Below are 19272 nucleotides of genomic sequence, written 5' to 3' on the forward strand. Positions count from 1 at the left end.
GTAAGGCATGCCAGGGAGTGATGGAGTTTGGGTCATATATTTTAGTTCCACAACCCACATGACCGGGAACCCAGTTAGGGCTGGGTCAACTCGCAGCCTTCATAATGTGTCCAGAATGGGTGCATCTACATGAGACGTTACTGCTTAGTGGTTACTGAGCATTTATTAATACTTGTATTAGCAAGTACTAAATAAATGTACAGTAACTGGAGATACTGTGCACTAGTGCCGGCGAAAGTCTTTTTAGTGATACTTCTGTGCAGTAGCCTAAAAATGCTGAGCAGTAGCGTATTAGCATTGTGATGCACTATTGCACAGTATTATTAGACTACTGAGCAGTCAGCATCTCATGGAGACATGCCCACTGGGATTCAAACTCACACCTGTTGAGCTATAGCAAGATACCTGAAGTGCTCTGCCAACAGTCCCCATACAGACTTCTTTGGGATTACTCAAAATAGTAGTCACTATGCTTAAAATGTTTTTGGCAAAATTAGGCACTATGGGTGCTGACAGATGTGGCGGGGGAAAAATGCTTTCTACTGGAAGCAGCAACATATTACTTTGACCCAGCTCTGCAGCTTCTGTATAGATTGGGCACTTCAGTGGGGCTTTTTATGATTTTAGCTAAAGCTGATTCAATCAGCTATTAGAGAAAAGCGCTATAAAAGCCACAGTAAAGTGCCCAATATCTAAAGATGTTGGGAAAGTCAGATTCAACTTACACACTGCCTCTTCTGGGCATGCACTGGGCTCAGCTCAGGAGCGAGCCAAGTATGAAGTAAAGCCCCAATTTGTTTGTTTTTTCCATGTCTGCAAGCTTATAGCAATATAGACAGTAGGATATACTGTAAGACTGTATACAATATATACTGTACAAATTAAGACTGCTTAAACCTAGAAAAAAATCTATCTTGTAAAAAAAACTTTCTACTTGGACCAAATTATTTTGATTTTCTATAGTAGGTTAATTTTTGGATGGTTCTTCTCCGTGGTAGTCAATATTCAGTTGATCACTGAATATTTCCAGTGGTTTTGAATATTACACACCTTTTCTTGCAAAGTGACACAATAATGTAGAGCCTATTACTACACATGTACAGTAGTAATAATCATAATCCATCCAAGATACCAAGTTCCGGTATGCTGCATGATGGGATGTTTAAAGTCCTGTAGTAAATAACAGACATTGGATGGATTTCAACTTTAGCTGTGCTGTCCAGTGCTGTTATAATAAATGGAGGTAGTTACTGTAGCTGAAAACAATTACACATTAGTCCAACTGCTGTAATGTGAGAGCCTGTGAAAAGGCCACAAAACCGCCTCTCATTACAGAATAAGTTTAGGAAGCCTTGATACAACAAAATACTTCAGCACATGCATATTTTTAAGTGTATAAGTTGTCCTATTGATGTTTCTTTTGAACTGTGGTCTAAAAAACTATGCCAGGATTTTCAATGGAGCAAATAAATTCTTCAAATCTGCCAGTTTTAGAAAGATAACAGTATATAATTAATCGGCCCTAATTCATTGGGGTTTTCCATTTTTACTGGTGGAAATGTTTTGAGTATTTCAAATACTGGAGCTATTTAGTCACCTAAAGCAAGTGGCAATCCTAAGAGGGACACAATGTTATTTACTCCCTTCAAAGCAATGCTATTTAGCTGTCTAAAAAATAAAAATGAAAAGCTAAATTTCATAGCTTTTCACACCTTCATAGAAAGACAGAGATGGCAGACCATCAATTCCTGCCCTCTGCCCAAGGCAGGATTATACCATCCAAGACAACTGTTTGTCTAACCTGTGCTTAAAAACCATGAGTGATGGAGATTATACCATCTTTCTAGATAATCTACTTCAGTGCTTAACCACTCTCATAGCTAGAAAGCTCCGCCTTAAATTTCCCTTGCTGAGATTTGTACCCATTACATCTTATTCAGAAATTGCTTTCCAGCACATATTTTTCAGTAATGATTTAATAACAGCATACAGAAGTTATTTTAATAATTTTTAAAGGTTTAGAGATAGGAATACTTTTGGGAGTTTTCCTTTTTGTTCCAAAAAAAAATCCATAGAGATTATGAATTTAATTAATTGTTCCCACCAGTTATATCTCATACTCACATTATAGTAAATGTACCTGTGAACTACTGTCTACCCTATAATATTACTGTGTATTTTCCAAGGATATTATGCCCCCAACTAATTGCCCTCATATAGGTAGTTTATTTATCATTATTGTAGTACTAACAATGTCAATCAAAGATCCAGGGTAAGGATTCCTAAACTCAATATCAAGGCTAAGAATACTATCAACAACATGCAAGAAGTAAAACAGGTATAAAAACAGAGTAAGTTTTGAAAAAATTGTATGTGAAAGTAGGGAAAGGAGGAAAATACTATAGAAACATTAAATCAAGAAAAGGTTGGAGCTGAATAGAGTACTGAATAAGAGAACCAAAAGGAATTAAGAGAGGAAAGCAAGACCTCCCTCCTTCACCAAGAGGAAAAGAGATTAAACCTCTACAGAAATGAACAAAACAAGGAAAAGAGGACACACAAGGAAATAAGAGGTGGTAATATATAAGCTTCATTATTCATTGCCACTTGTTTGGAGTGATATACATAATTTACCTGGTTACTCCATTGTTTATGGGAAATTCAGCTATCCCAAAATGATAGCCCGTGCTTTGAGAGAACGTGACGACACATGGGACAAACTTGTAATATTTCTCACATTCTCTCGTAAGCTTTGTTCCCCCCTTTCTTTTCTTCCTGTACCTTTTGGCTCTCTGTTCCCTTTGTCTTTCCATATTTATCATCGCAGTTTCTGTATATTAATTTTCTTCTCTGCTACTTTAATCTGGTGCATACATGTTAAATTATTAGACAGAAGGTTATGCTGAAATATAGCATACAAAAAGTTTTCCCATGTACTCGTTTTCTCTATATCTAGCAGATATAGGGAAAATGAGTAACAGCAGTACAATATAGTATATTGTATATAAGATTGCATATAAAATTCCAGTATTTATTATATTAGCTACTGTAGTGACGTAAGAGGAAAAGATACATTAAAGTTTATGATTGAGAGTAAAAAGTTAAAGTTGAGTTGTTATCTTTCCTGATATTCCAGTGCCTATATTCCTCAACCTAAAGCTGTATTCATGCTGTCTTTTTGCATGGAATATATTTAGGTTGCAATCCTGCATTTAGAAATAGGGATGCATACACTCTAACCTCATGGGGTTCACAATTCAGCATGAGGATCTCACATACCAGTACGCACGTGCTGTCACAGAAGTGGAAAGGTTGCCTACATTATTCATTATGCCCTGAGTAATTTTTGAATATTACTCTGGAGATATTCCAGAATGAGTGCCAGTAAAACCTTCATGGCATACTTTTTCATCAGTTGTTTTACATTTTTTATTGGTACCTCTACTCCGGTAAGCCAAGTTGCCTTAGTTACCATGACAGAAAAAAAAAACAGAATAAGTTTTTAAAATCCCCTAAAATTAGCTTTTTTCCCCTACATAGTCTGCAGTGATTTTAAAAGTGCAATATCTCAATAACTCTCCAACAGAGTACAGCATAGTTATGAAATTTCCTAAATCACTGTTTCTTCATTGCATTCCAATCCTCAAATCAGGGGTAGATTGTGAAGGCACCCATGCACATGCGTACATGCACATAAGTGTATATTTGTATCTGAAGAGTAACTGAAGATACATTTGCACATACCTCTATATGAAACACAGTTTAAGAAATTACATTCTGATATGAACTTATGAACATCAGAATGGGAAGAAGGTTGTGCACAAAAGTGAAGGATCTGGGAAGGTGTTAGACAGAATGTCCCAGCTGATTGCTAATAAAACCCTTATGCCACAATTTTGTGTCACAGATGATAGAGAAAATATATTGAAGCATAATCTAGACACTGTTTTTAATTAAGGGTGACTATTTTTTAGATCCATGCAGTAGAATAGCAATGAGGCCAACTCAGTAGCATAACTAAGCTGGGGGAGCAGGGCAGCACCCTTGGGTGCCCCCTCTGAGAAGGGGAGAAGATGGCAAAAAAAGCAGCAACTAAAACTGCCATTGCCAGTGCCCCCCACACAACCCAGGGCATGCCTGTGTGCCAGCTGCACCAAGACTCCAATGAAGCTCAAAAAAGGCCTCTACAAATTATATAAAATAGCTTGACTCCATCTTAATATGTCATGTATCTAAGATCCAAACATTGGAAAGTTGGAAATCACATTTCCTCCAAGATAGAGCTGTCATTTCTAGTCCTGAAGAACTCCAGGGAGCTGACTTGAATATGTGGTATTTTTAAATGCTCCTCATTCTGGTCAGTTCTGAGGGCTTTGTTTGGTCGGTTTTAGTTTCAGGAAGGAGGCAGCATGGGAATTATGTATTTCAGTGGATGAAATGTCTTTTAGTATTTTGTTTGCTTTTAAGATGGCAGGTTTTTGAAGCTGCTCTAGGGGTTTACAAATGTCAGAGGGTATTTAACACTGAAAAAAGGAAATCACTTTCTTTAGCATAACTTTAAATAACCTTGGAACTTTTTGCCATTGATACCTTTGAAGCAAAGAATTTAGTAGAATTCAAATACAGGTTATACATGAAAACATGAGTAAGTGTGGACACACCTAACCATGCAATGGTTCCCAAATGTCACTGACTGGGAACCAGTTCATAGTTGTTGTGGGCTAGAGATGTCCAAATGTACAGTGCCTAGCATTACAGGTAGCACAGTCACCTTTTAGGTGTTGATGTGCGGTGGCTATGACACCAGGGATTGGGAGTGAAACCCCAGCTGAGCAAGTTGAGGGTGGGAGTGCTTGTACCACGTTTTAGGGCTTCTCAGAGTGTCAGTGCCCCGGGCATTTTCACTGCTTTCCATTGCCTCCTAAATTTGAGTTCAGTAAAGTTTAGTAGCCGGCACCTGAACGAACTCTGCAGTGTGGTTGTCTGACATGGGATGCTTGGAGGAGGGAAAGAAGGGAGTACTTGGACCATTTTGTGGATTCCCAGGGTCTGAGGGAGCATGATGGGGCTGCAGTCAAGTAGGGAGCGAGTGCGTTGTTAGAAAAATAGTTGTTATTGAACAAGCCATGCAAGGGGGAAAAACTGATAAAAAGTACCAAGAGACAGTAGATCTTGACACTAAAAATATGATAAAACAATAAAAACAGACAAAGGTTGAGTCCAGGTAATTACAACATACTGCTTATAGGCCAAACTGTGCAGCTCTTACCAAAGCATCAGAGTAGCTCTGCCGCAAGTTCTATGCAGGAGACAGGACAGAGCATTGCTGCTACAGGAGTGAACTGACCCAAATCCACCTCCTGTTTCTCTGTCTCCTGGGGAAATACACCCTTTGCCATGCGTTGTGCTGTTTGATACAGTGCTCACCAAGGCTAGGGACAGACATTCAAAAAGCCTGAGCCTGAATTGATTCAATCTTTGCAGGTTAATCTAACCTGGCTAGGCTGAACCAGTTTGTAACTGCACAGACATCCCAGACATGCAGACACATGCCTGCAGTGGCTCAGGCCAGAAGTTGGGGGGCGCTAGAGCAGCCCTCGCATCCCTTCTACAGCACCGAGCTGAGTGGGGCATGGCCAGATCTGGCAGGATGCTCTGATTAGCCCAGCAGGGAATTGATAACAGTGTTTATCACCCCTAACTCAATGTTTATCACCCCATTAAGAAAACAACTGAGGGACTTTACCAGCTACCTGTTGATTCTGCCTGTTGATTCAACACTGAACTGTAGCCAGTATGTGGTCTGCTAGCTAATACACAGACACCTCTCCACAAGGCAGAGTGGAAAGGTAAATTCCTGCTTAGCAGGGAGCGGTAAGAGGGAGGGGAGGAGCAGCCTGCAGTCTCTGGAGCTCCAGCCAGGGAGCACATGGGAGGGGCCAGCTCTGCTGTGAAGCAGAGAGCCCCACACAGCCCAGAGAGCATGCCGGGATGCTAGAAGTGTCCAGTTTATCTTAAACCAGCAAGGGGTCTGGGACAGATACTTCATAAACCAGTTTGAGCCATATCAGTTAAGTCTGATACTAAATTCAACGAGGTTTATCTCAAACCAGTTTCAGCCATTTTCAAACTTGGTTTGTGTGCCCTGAACATCTGTTCTGTTACAGGTGTAAACCAGTTTCTGATCACTTAAACTGGTTTGTGTGTGAGGTCTGTCCCTAGCCTCTGAGATGTTCCTGCTGAGCCTCTCAGGCATGGAAGACCCTGTGTTTTTCAGTGACTCATACTGTGCTGAGATTACTCATTTCCACTTCATATACAGCAGTGTCCTAATAGCCCATCTCTTCCATTCATTCTACAACCTAAAGAATAGGTAGCCAACATAACACTTTTATTTCCAATGTAGATGGCAGATCTCACTCTCTCTCTCACTCACACACACTCACACACACACACACACATATATAATCACTCCTAATTAAGGCAGTTTGCCTCCTTAGTTAAAGCTGGGGGATTAATTCAGAAAGCTGATTTGGCCCTCATTCACATAAGATTCCATTTGAATTGAGTCTCTCAGCAACTTGTGGGTTGCTCATAGGATCTGATTTCGAGAAAACACCTCCAGATTTGACCCACTGTGCCAACTGCAAAAATAGCATACGTTATACTAACTATGTCTAATTTCTATCTGCTTTATCTAGGCAGTCTTCATAAACAAAGAGTACTGCTTTCTGATGAGTGTTAATGACAGCATCGTTTTTGGATTCATAAATCCTCTGCTTTACACAGCTGCATGAACTATTTTTCTAGTGTTCTGGATTTCATAAGTAGCTAAGAGGTTTATGGATAGTCAATTTATAGTTTGATGATATAACCACCATTCTACTGTTATGTTTTTCTAGTTATTTTATTATGAAGATTGTGGTTAAATTAGTATCAATACCTTCAGGAAGTTTTGAGCTCTGGTTTCTCCTTCCTTATAATACATTGTTTGAAATGTTATTTCTATAGACTCACATCGTATATGAATCGCTTACTTTTTCCAAATTCCAAATGAGGCAAATTTGGACCTAATGAAACAGGTTCAGCATCCCACAATTCCAAAAAGAGTTACAGCTACTTACAGCAAAGTGGAATATGACCCAGTGCCACAAAAGAAAAGAAGTATTTATCTTACAGTAATTATTTTTGGAGGGTAAATCAAGAGATAAAATGAATTAATGCATAGCCTTGTCATGCCTAAATACCATATTTCTGGGCAAGTTTGTGTCACTCATTGCTCAAGTAAAATCATTTGATACTATGTTTCATATTCTTGTTTGTGTTAAATATTATCACAGCGTAAGAGAACGTTGTCTAGAAGAGCAAAGAAGACGGAGGCAACGGGCAACAAAGAAAATCAGTACCTTTATTGGCACTTTTGTACTTTGTTTTGCACCTTATGTAATTACAAGGTAAGTTAAATACCTAGCTACTGAAATTCCGTATGCACCACCTCAGAAAAGTAGGGCAACTGCTGTATTAGTGAATCAGAAAACAGAATATTAACTTTCAAGTCTCCTACTCTCTTCAAAAAATTTTGTCAAACATTTCCAGTCTTATGACAGGGATTGCATTCACTGCACTAATGATACGGTATATATTGTATATTTCATATTCAATCCAAGTCTTAATCAGACAATGGGCCAGACTTTGATCTCAGCATTCCAGGAGACCAAGTTTCTGAACTGGCGCTCATAAGAGGAACTCAGGAGTTACTCCACAAAAGTCATTGGATCAGACACTATACTCCCCATTCACACTGAATATTAACTCTTCTCACTGATTGTCTCATTGATAACAGTGGGGGTCCTGATAGAATAAGGAACTGCTCAGCATGACTAAGTTTATCAGAAACTGATCAAAAGAGATCAGACAGAAAGGAGGATATGGGCAACAGACTTAAATGTGAATTTTGTATGATTGGACAGAACATAGTCATAAATAGAATATCAAAGCTCTCATGAGTCACAGCTAAAATAAAAATTCTTGTGATATACAGTCAGATGTCATTATCTATTAGGCCTGTGTGAAGCTTCGGTCCCTGATTCGATGCAGTTCGATTTGGTGGCTGAATCCCTGAATCTGACTTGAATCAGAGGACCCTTTAATCTCTCTAAATTGAATCAGAACCCTCTGAATTGATTCAGAGAGATTTGGAAAGATTTGGCGATTTGGCGATTCGGACATAGACACAGCTTTAAATGTTTTTTCTACAAATGTTTTCTCTAGGTATCAGGCAGCTCATAAATGCTGTGATGCTGGGGCACATGGAGTGTCCCACAGATGCACAGGGGGCTCCCCAGCATGCTCGGCAGCAGACTAGGAAGTCGACCAGAAGCACTTCTGGTCAACTTCCGAGTCCACTGGGAAGCGCGCTACAGGGGCCCCGTCTCGCACCCCCCCGGCTCAGCGACTATTGCCTCCTGGGTCTGAGGGGTAACCCAGGGTCCCCCCATGGCCGATCACTGAGCTGGAGAGGGAGTGGGGGGGGGAGGGGTGAGTCCCGCTTGTTCCCTGGTGGACCCAGAAGTGGACTGGAAGTACTTCTGGTCCACTTCCAGGTTCTCTGCTGAGCATGTGGAGGGCCCCCTCCCCACACTCCTGTAGGATGCTCCATGTGCCCCAGCATTGAAGCATTCACAAGCCATGCTGGTAACCTTGAGGTACATAGAAAAAACATTTAAAGCTGTGTCCATCTCCAAATCACTGATTCTCCGAATCAACATCAAATCTTCAGATTTGGACTCAGCTGAATCGAATCAGGGACTGTAATCTGAATCAATGAATTGAATCACTGGCCCTGATTTGGGCTGAATCTGAATCCAAATCAAATAGGGCCCGCTTTGCACACCCCTATTATCTATCTACTAGCTTGTCTTTGAAACTGGCTCCTATGAGAACTACAAAATTTTTCTTATGAAATAAATGTATTAAAGATGAAGCGCACATAAGCATTTTGGATTTATTGTAAATTCATTTTCTGTGCAAACTTTCATTCATTAATGAAGGACTTAAAAAAATAGCAAGGGTTTGTTCTGACCTGGAAAATGGAAATCACTTTACATTCTATTAAAAATGAACTATTGGTAGCCAAATTCAGACCCCCAAAGTGGGCATATCCTCAAAAGTTATTGTATTGCATCCTGTATATGTATTTTTAACAGAATAGTTAATGAAAAGGCTCTAGAATCCTATAGCACAGTGGTGCTTCTGATGTGGCATTAATCATGTAATACCCATGACAGCAGTAACCAATTAATGCATGCTGTTTATCTGTAACTGAATGTGACTATATTTTATTCTTAAATTCTATTTAACAGCAGCAATCAAGTACTCAATGAAACTCATTCTAAGGGGTTATGACATATTTTATATGGTTTTAGTCACCTAGCCGTCACTTCCTGTTTGATAACGTCCACAGTACAATATTTTATTGGGCTAACTTCACTCTACATTAGCATTTCCAGTCAAATGACAAGCATTTTTTGAAGTTCAGAGTTATAGCCCAGGGCACCCCTCCTCACCTGAAGTGTCATTAGACACTGATCTCATCAAAACCACATCTCAGATGCTGCCCAGCCCCACCAGTACTTGAGTTCCTGCTGGGCGACATGCAAAAGTCACTGATATCAGCCTACAGCTAAGACTTGCTTATGTCCTAACTCAAGCCCAAGCAGTCATGTCTCCAAAGCAAGATCTTGAACTTGGCAATATCTTACATGTCTCACCTAATCCTTTAGGTATATGCAGTGCACACAATAGACAGTCAGGCACATGAAGGGTGCATCCAGCTGCAATGGAGGACGACTACGCTGTAATGTTTTCCTTACCCAGTGAATATTTAGTCATGCTTATGAAGTGGAACAACTCCAGTAGGAAGGTGTTCCATCAGAGAATAGTCAATAAACTTTGGGTGTGAGAGACTGAGATTCAAATTCCTGTTCCAGAATTAGGGACTGCCAAGTTTTGAACCCATATCTTCTACATCTCTTCTGAGAATTCTGCATCTGGATTTTTTTTCTACCTATAAGAAAAACTGGATTTAAGACCCACCTTCTGGTAGCAGATTCAGGGTCCTAAGTGGAGGATGATACCTGCTTGGCCAGAGATACGTGCCTACAAGTATCAGCAACTATGTCTGATCATTTTTCTTGGCATTACAGTCCTAGCTAGCCCTGGTGGCCCCCTGTCCCGTTCATTTCTGAGTATTCCTTCTCCAGAACTTGCATGGGAAACCTGGGTATGAGGATTAGGTTGAAGATTGCTCTCTGTAGAAGGTGTTTACTAGGGCTGTGTGAAGCTTCAATCCCTGATTCAATTTGGTGGAGATTCAGCCTGACTGGGTGGCTGAATCTCTGAATCCAAATCGAATCAAAGGACCCTTTAATCTGTCTGAATCGAATTGGAACCCTCCAAATCAATTCAGAGAAATTTAGAAAGATTCAGAGATTTGGACATAGAGACAGCTTTAAATGTTTTTTCTACATACCTCTAGGTGGTAGGAGCTCATAAATGCTGCAACATTGGAGAGTATGGAGTGTCCCACAGAAGCATGGGAGGCTCAGCAGCAGACTCAGAAGTGGACCAGAAGCACTTCTGGGTCTACCAGGGGGTGTGCAGGCCCCCCTCCCCCATGCCTCCCCAGCTCAGTGAGTGGTGCCTCTTGGGTTGGGGGAGGCACCCTGGGTTGCCCTGCAGCTGATCGCCGACCCAAGGACAGGGTGTGGGGGCCCCTCCCGCATGCTCCCTGTCAGACCCAGAAATGGACCAGAACTACTTCCGGTCCACTTCTGGCTTTGCCACTGAGCACGTGGAGGGCCCCCCGTGCACTCCTGTGGGATGCTCCATCTGCCCCAGCATCTCAGTGTTCATAAGCCACTCTGGTACCTCAAAGGTATGTAGAAAAAAACATTTAAAGCTGTGTCTATGTCCAAATCACTGATTCTCTGAAACAGTATCAAATCTTCAGATCTGGATTCAGCTGAATAGAATCAGGGACAGAGATTCAAATCAACGAATTGAATCACTGTCCCTGATTAGGGCTGAATTTGAATCTGAATCGAATAGGGCCTGCTTCGCACACCCCTAGTGTTTAAATTTCTATGAAGATCTAGTTCTCTGCTTCTGATCCAGCAACAATTCTAAGTACATGTTTAAACTTTAAGTGTGTGAGCAATCCTGCTGATGTCAATGGGGTTGTCCATGGGTTGCAATTAAGTATATACCTGAGTAGGTTTTTTGGATCAGGGAGACAGTTCTCAGTACTCTGGAGGACCTTTATGAATCCTAAAGATATATAGACTTATTTATTTATCTTTATATAGTCAAATAACATTATCATGCATATCTTATTTTCTCCCTGTGACCTTTTAGTAGGAAAATTAAAATACTTAACTTATTGATTCATTGATTAGAAAAGGAAAATAGATTATTTCAGGCTCTAGGCACTTCATGTAATTTTTCGCTCGTGTAAGTAAATACTCACTTCATGTGGCAATAATGTGATTCTAAATTAATTAACAACTGTATAATATGAGCAGAAATTAGCCTGCCCACAAGCTGCTATAAAATAGATTCTTTTTTTTAAGGAACACCTCCCCCGCAATAAAAACTCCTTTATGACATCTCTACAGGATATTTGACAAATAAGGCCATATTTTCATAACCAGTTGACAGAACTTTGTATGCAAATCCTGTTTGTGCAAATGGGCATTTGGGTACAGAATTCCCATTGGGGGTATCCATTTGTCTGCTTGTGCATATTAATACATGATGTCCATATGCAATTTTGAGTTGTTAGTTCTGAGCAACTTGGACTGGTAGCCTTAGTTGCTGTGAAGTACAGCTATTTTTCTCCTGGGTAAAATCTCTGTCAGTATAAACTTAGCAGTATTGCTCTCTATCATATTTTCCTGCTGACAGGTGGGTTCCCTTGACACTGGGAAATGACAATGGCTCGAAATAAAACTTTCTAGGGTTCACAGGTCAGGATATACTGCCACTATGGTTTCTTGCAAAATCTGGCAGGTCACAACATATACACACATTTATAAAGCAATACTGAGTGTTAATGAAGCCTGGGAACAATCACTAAGGAATAGTCAACGTTGTATCTTATCCAAAGCACTAACTATTAAAAGAGAGCTGCCAGAAGGAGAATTTTTGGTTTCTTTACTTTATTGTTCTGTAAACAATATAGATGTAAAAATGGTTTTAAAATTATAAAATTATTTTCATACCTGTAGAGCTACAGTGCCACCTATTTTTTTAATTAAAAACCCATTGAAGTCAAATTCTGATGTCAATAAGATATGCGTGAAGAAAATTGAAGGCCAAATTTGACTCTTACTACTTTGACACATACTGAAGCAGTAAAAGTTCAGGCTAAAGGGAGAGCCTGAACTAGATTTCTGGGAAGACTGGTGGATTTATTTAGACAAGTACATCACCTAAAGCCCAAAAACATCTGTCAGTTGTGTTTTATTCCTTAATGATAAAATGTTTGAACTATCTGGCTTATACAGTGTTTTTCCTGTAAGTCAGTTTTCAGTATACAACAATGAAAAACAGGCATGCTATAAAACTCTTTCAGTGCATAAGTTTGCTTTAAATGTTTACAATACAATATTTCATTAAAATGAATAGTTAGATGGAAATCAGATGTTGCCTTAAACCTCAAACTAAACTTTCTCACCTGTTGCCTAAAAATGAAGTAAAAGAATATGCTATCCACCTAATACTATGCACCTTCAAATAATTATAACATTCTAAAATATTAACAAAATATTATAGGAAAATAGCTTTGAAGCTTGAAGTTATAAGCAGTTTGAAGATCAGACAGTTACTACAGTGGCTTATGAGACCAAAGAATGGAATTATGTAGCTGCGTCAGTGGAATTTAAATTTACAGGTGGCACTAAAATATTAACGCTACTTCACTAAAAGTGACTGCTTGTTGCCTGATATGGTCCATTAAAATCAAAACTGTAGGCATATAATTTCCCTCATCAGCTGGAAACAAAATTTTATTTCCGAGTTGATCAGGAATATGGTGAATGAACAGTGTAGGATCGTCTGTGTGCTGAATTCAGCATTGAGCTCTCTGTGCTTGTCTATGCCTAGTTTATAGCTAATTTTATTGCCAAGCAGTAATGCACTATTTGTTATGGAAATTATAAGTTTCAGTGGCACTTAAGGAAATGTAATTTAATGATCTCCTAAAAATTCTGTTGATAAAAGTGTAGGCTTTTTGATAGGCATAAATCACTGGAAAGAAAAAACAGTGAGTCTTGGAGTGGTTTTAGAGAAGATTGATTAAAATTCATTGAACTGATTGACACAGACTCAAATGCAAATTTCTCCACATCTTGGTCATACAAGGCAACCACTGAACGTAATGTAGTTGTATCAGACTCCATCAGAGCTCACACTCAAAGCATGGAATGAAAGTAAATCCACAAACTGTAGTTTGTTGTAGATAACTGCAAAATGCTACATTTAGAAGAGGGAAATCTGATGCCTAATTAAAAATGGGGAATGACTGGCTAGGCAGCAGTAGAAGATCTGAGTTATGCTAAAGCATAAAATAAGCCTGTGCTGTTATTACAGAAAAAATGAATCTCATTCTGACACAAGAGTTATGGGTTATTATTCCACTCTACTTGGCAGTGCTGAGACCTCGGGTGGAATACTGCATTTTAAGAATAGAAAAGACAATTAGGATTCGAGAGAGAGAAGTAAGAACGATAAAAATGTAAAAGCATCATTTATGAGGAAATGTTGAAGGAATTGAGTAATCATAAAGGAAGCAGTGACCACATATTCTCTATGCCCATTGGGAAGGAACAAACCAAGGAAGCAAATTCAGTTGCAGCAAAGAAAGTTAGGTTGAGAACTAAAAAAAAAACATCTCTAACTGTTGGGATGGTGAAATATTGGGCTAGGCCACCTACAGATTTTGTGGAGTCTCTTTTATCAGAGATGCATAAAAACAAGGTTATACAACTGTATGTGAGGGATGGACTAGATATTTATATCTTGTCTCCTTTCAGGGGACATGACTAAATGATATCCCAAGGTAACTTCAACACTACATTACTATGGTGTAATGATTCAATCATTTTTAGCATTTCATTCTGTGATCCTTTGACCTTCCATCCCCACCTCGCGCACACACTTTGCTTATGTACCTCTTCTCTCTATTACCAAGCATTTCTAGAAGACTGTGCAGCTTGATATCAAGATGAGAGAACTTGAACAGATGTTTGAACTTTGTGAATGAAAGATTTCAGCATTACAAGGTTCTGATTCTGAGCCAGTCACAATGGCTAGTATAAAATTATTCGAGAGGGAAACTACGCTATAGGATTTAAAATAAATAGTCAAATATTATCTTCAGGGGTTGCCCCTGTGCAGTGCTGAGATTTAACTTTCCTAGTCTGTGTACATCTGAACTTCCTCCACACAATGCTGATATGAATGCAAATGGATCTTGAAGCCACAAGTGTAAATTGACTTTATTATGAAAGGTTTATTGGCAGGAGATGGAGTGAGAAATGATGAGAGCACAGGTGGTTTTCATAAACAAATCAAGAAAAAGCAAATGAAAACGGATGTGCTAGAGGTGAAGCTATCATATTAAAATGCAAGACATTAGGTTTGTGCGAAGCAGCTAGTATTGACTTTGGAGCCAATTCAGGGGACAATGATTCAGTTCGGTGATTCAGATCACTGCCCCAAATCGAAACGGCTGAAACCGATTCAGAGATTCGGCTGCTGACAAATCAGCCAAATCTCTGAATCACACAGGCCCCATCCCCCGCCTGCTCTTCCAGCCCGGCAATGGCTGCCCTACTCACCCCAGCTCCTGGCATTTTGGAAAAAAAAAAGCCCCAACTCACCGGGTGCTGCTGGGTGGGGGACAATCTCCACTGCCCCCCACTGTCCCACACTGTGTTGGGGGCTCTGCATGAGCCCTTCTGACCCCCCCCCCGTCCCAGTCCCCCATGGCTGCCCTTCCTGCCCCAGCTCTGGCCCTTTAAGGAAAAAAAAAACCAAACAAACCCCAGACTCACTGGATCCTGCCTGGCAGGGGGCAATCCCCACTGCCCCCTACCATGTGGGGGACTCTGCATGAGCCCCCTGAACCCTGAGGCTGCTGCAGGAGCTGGTGAGTTCAAGGTTTTTTTTTTCTTAAAGGGTCAGAGCTGGGGGGCATGGGGCAGCCATGGGGAGGGGGGGTTGGGGGCTCATGGCAGACCCCCCCATGCAGCATGGAGCAGTGGGGGGCAGCAGGGGTCACCCCCCTGCCTGGCAAACCCAGTGTGTAGGGGCTTTTTTTTTAAAGCACCGGGAGTTGGGACAGGCAGAGCAGCCATGGGGGGGCTGGAGGAGTGGGTGGGAGTTGGGGGGGCCTGGCAGGGGTCCCCCCATGGTTCTCTTCCCTCTCCTCCAGCCTGCCCCCCCGCCCCTACTTACCAGCTTGGAGTCCAAGTGCAGCTCTTTGCTGCAGCAAGCGGGGACTGCCCAAATCATCGAAGCTCTCCAAAACTTTTCTGAATTGATTTGGAGAGGTTTGAATCGATTCGGGCTTCTTAATTGGTCCCCTGATTCGTTTCAGAGATTTGGCCACCAAATCGAGCCAAATCTCCTCCAAATCGAATCATCACCTGAAGCTTTGCACAGCCTTACAAGACATCATTTAGGAAAATTCAATAAGCTTGATGGAAGCTTACCTTTTTGCTGCACTGCCTCTTAAATCCCTTCCTTTCACTGTTCCCAAAATAATATGCAAAGGGTATGCTTGGACCTGTTACTAGTCATAAAATCAGTTTTAAGCAACAAGCTGCAGCCTACAAAAGTAATATTAAAAATGTTTATATCTTAGTGTAGGGCACATAAAGGAGTTCGCAGTATTAGCATTCCTCCAAATGAATCTCCAGATCCACTGTGCTAGGCACAGTGCAAACACAATGGTAAGATGCTCCTTCCCTGAGGAGTTCACAGCCCAAATGGCCAGGAAAAAACAAAGGGTGGGATGGGCAGGGGAAGCACAGGTAGTATATAAGGTGAGCAGCACAGCTGCTTCAATAATGCAGGCCTCCTTATTCCCAGTCCATTGCTCTGTCCATTGGATGATACTATTTCTTAATGCCATTTCAAAAAGCAAGATGAAGTGATGATTTAAGAGACAGCTTAATAAAACAAATGAGAAATTCTAATCATTTGTAAGACACTCGAGTTATTAGAACTATTGTTAGTAGTCCTTCAGAAACCAAGCCTCAATCATGGTCCCTGAAAAAGCATTGGGACTTTTTTTTTCCTGGAGGAACCCTACCAATTAACTCATTTTCTATATACAGATTCAGTGACACCTACAGCTGGAAACAGTGTTCAGCAAAGGTTTGATTTCCAAGAGCAGATTGGAGCTCTTTCATCTGAAAGAGCAGGTCACGCATCCTTTAAAAGCTAGTCTCCCTCAGAAAAATCAATTGTTTTTCAACAACAAACATAGATTGAACAGAACTTGCCTTTCAGTGCTTCTCAAAGGCATTGCAAGAGAAAATTGTGGAGAATTTTCAATATTGTTCTGTCAGCCGTGCCTAAAATATCAGCACAGAATGAACTATTTCTATTAATATCAGTGTAAAAGACCTCAAGTTATGAAATGCCTTCTTTCCCTTATGCTTCAAAACATTTACATGATCCTATCATTTATATTGCTGTGTTGTAAATGTGTAAGTGCTCTCCGTTAAAAGATTGATTCAGTAACCAGAAGATTTCTCCAATAGTGTCCCAAGTTATCCTGCCATAATAAACTTTCCCACTTTCTGCTAGGGCTCACTCAACTCCTATTTAATTTTTCCATTGTGTTTAATAAAGGTCCGGCTGGTCAGCTATTATTGAGCACCTCATCAGATGCATAATACTTGCTGGTTTCAAGGGCCAGCTGGTTTGTCAGTGCTGACTGTTAACAATACTTGTTAATAGTAGGTGCTGACAAACAGGAAGAATTACTCTGTGAGAATAAAGATGTTTCTGAACTATCAGGTGTTGCTAAAGAGCACTTTATATAGTACTGCCCTGCAGTGCTCCACGTAGACTGTTCACTAGCTTGACAACTGATGCTTCTCAATCTATGACAATATTTAGAAAATCATACTGGGCAATTTAAAAAAAAAGACCTTTTAAGACTAGAGAATTAATTTACTCACTACAATTCATTTTAGATTGTGGTCAAATAAAACAATTCTACTGACTCAAGAAGTATGGGGAAGGGAATATACTGCAGTCTAGCCATATCTGCTGAAACCGTTGTCCTGGTAAGAAGCAGCTAAACCACAATTATTCACCTCAAGTTTCATCCAGGGGTGAAGCATTGTGGTTTAGCTTCACTCACTCCAGGACAAGAAGAAACAAACAAAGCAGTTACAATGAATTATGGTTACAATGAATTAGCTGATGCTAATAAGTCTTTCCCCTGGCACTTTAAAGTGGTGTAATTGTTTGCCTGCCTGTGCCCTTAGTGTGACAGTAATATTAGTTTAACACAGTGGGCTCATCTACACATGCAGTTTACTGCAGCGTTGGAGAATTTGCTCTGCAGTAAAGCATCAGTGTCTACATGCGAGCCTGTATTAGGGCTCAGTATATTAATTAACTCCGCTGTAGGATAGTAGTGTCTGGGACAAGTACCGTCTTATAGTGAAGTCATTTAGCGCACCAAAACGCACATGGAGGTGATGACCAGGGCTGGCTGGGGTACAATGGTGCTATGGTGTGGAGGCTGCATGCTGCCTAGCCTCGCACTAGAGCACCCTCCTGCTCCAGCCAGGGCCTCTACAGCACACTGAGCCAGGGTAGAGGAGCCCTCCCCATCCCCCAAACCTCTGCCAACCTGGGGCTGCTCCAACTTGCCTCAACATGCTGTAGTCTGGGGGACACTTGCAGATGCTGCATCCAGGAGAAATAAACTCCCAGCGAAGTGTAACTTTGCATGCAGCTTTGCACTGAAGATTATGCTCAATGTATTACCATTACAGTTCTATAAAGTCTGCTCATTAAGAAATACAAACTGATAAAATGCATTATTTAAAAATAGTACTTGAAGAAGAACAATGCAAAAAATCAGGTTTTTTCTTTATTATCCAAGATCTTGTAAAAATAGGTGTCCCAGGAGAGATCAGAGAAAGCAGCATTCATTTTTCAGACAGGCTTGGAGAATTAAAAGATAATGACAATGTATGTTACCCGTCATAAGACTTTCCCAAGTAGAGGTGGGCAAATTTTTTGGCATATAATAAATTTACTGAAAACTGCAATTTGTATCATCCCCAAATTATGTGTGAACTCAACTGGAGATTTTATATATAGGGTTCTGGTTTTTTTTAAGTTTTAGCTGGAAAAAAAATACAAAACTCCTGAAGGTGCCAGCACACTTTTACACAATAGTTCAATAGTTCCAAGTGCTTGCAATTTGGACGCATGGGTTCAAATCTCCCTCCCCATCGCCCCATCCCACTCTTTACTTTTTATGTGACCCCCACTCCCTTCATCACATAAAGAGTAGATTTGAATTTAGGTTCTTCCATCCTCAGGACAGTTTCCCAAGCATCACGCTGTATTGTATTCTGAGGTGTTTCTCAATCACTTTATACAAAGTGGAACAAAAAATATTCCAGAGCTTGAAGGCAATGGGAGCATGGGAAATGTGGGTTCAAACCCCTAGAAATGGAATTTAGGTCACCCCTATTACAAGCAAGCTGTGTGGTTAAGAATACCACCTCCTCAGTCATTCTAGTGAATTTAGCCCTTCATTCCCTTTGCTTTTCCTAGAAGAGTTATGAAATGAAATGCTTTACTTCATGTTAAACAAACCAACATTTTGTTTTGACAAGAAAATTCTGGAAAACTAATTGAATTTGGCATGATCCAAACAAATTATTTTTAAGTGCGTTGGTTCAGTTGAAAAACAACTGAATGGGTCTCTTTCTGAACTAGCAATTTGTTCCGTTTGCACCAGTACTTTGGATATGCCTGTGTCTCAGTAACATTTTTCCTCTTGTTTCTTGGCAGACTGGTAGAATTATCTGTAGACAATATCGATTCTCACTGGGGAGTCATTTCCAAGTGCTTGGCATACAGCAAAGCTGTTTCAGACCCTTTTGTGTACTCTTTACTACGACATCAGTACAAGAAGACGTGGAAAGATATCATTAACAAAATCTTAAA

At 40.4% G+C, this 19272-nt stretch overlaps 1 protein-coding gene across 1 annotated transcript in view; it reads left to right on the forward strand.

The window, feature by feature from the left end:
• Positions 1-19272, forward strand: part of GPR26 (G protein-coupled receptor 26) — a 33171-nt gene that overhangs the window by 8495 nt on the left and 5404 nt on the right. The window contains exons 2-3 of the mRNA XM_019502207.1: positions 7341-7454; positions 19117-19226. Of these exons, the coding sequence (XP_019357752.1) occupies positions 7341-7454; positions 19117-19226 (224 nt within the window). The remainder of the gene's footprint in view (positions 1-7340; positions 7455-19116; positions 19227-19272) is intronic.

This window comes from Gavialis gangeticus, unplaced genomic scaffold (assembly GCF_001723915.1).
Source record: "Gavialis gangeticus isolate Ggan-Ray unplaced genomic scaffold, GavGan_comp1, whole genome shotgun sequence".
Lineage (NCBI taxonomy): Eukaryota > Metazoa > Chordata > Crocodylia > Gavialidae > Gavialis > Gavialis gangeticus.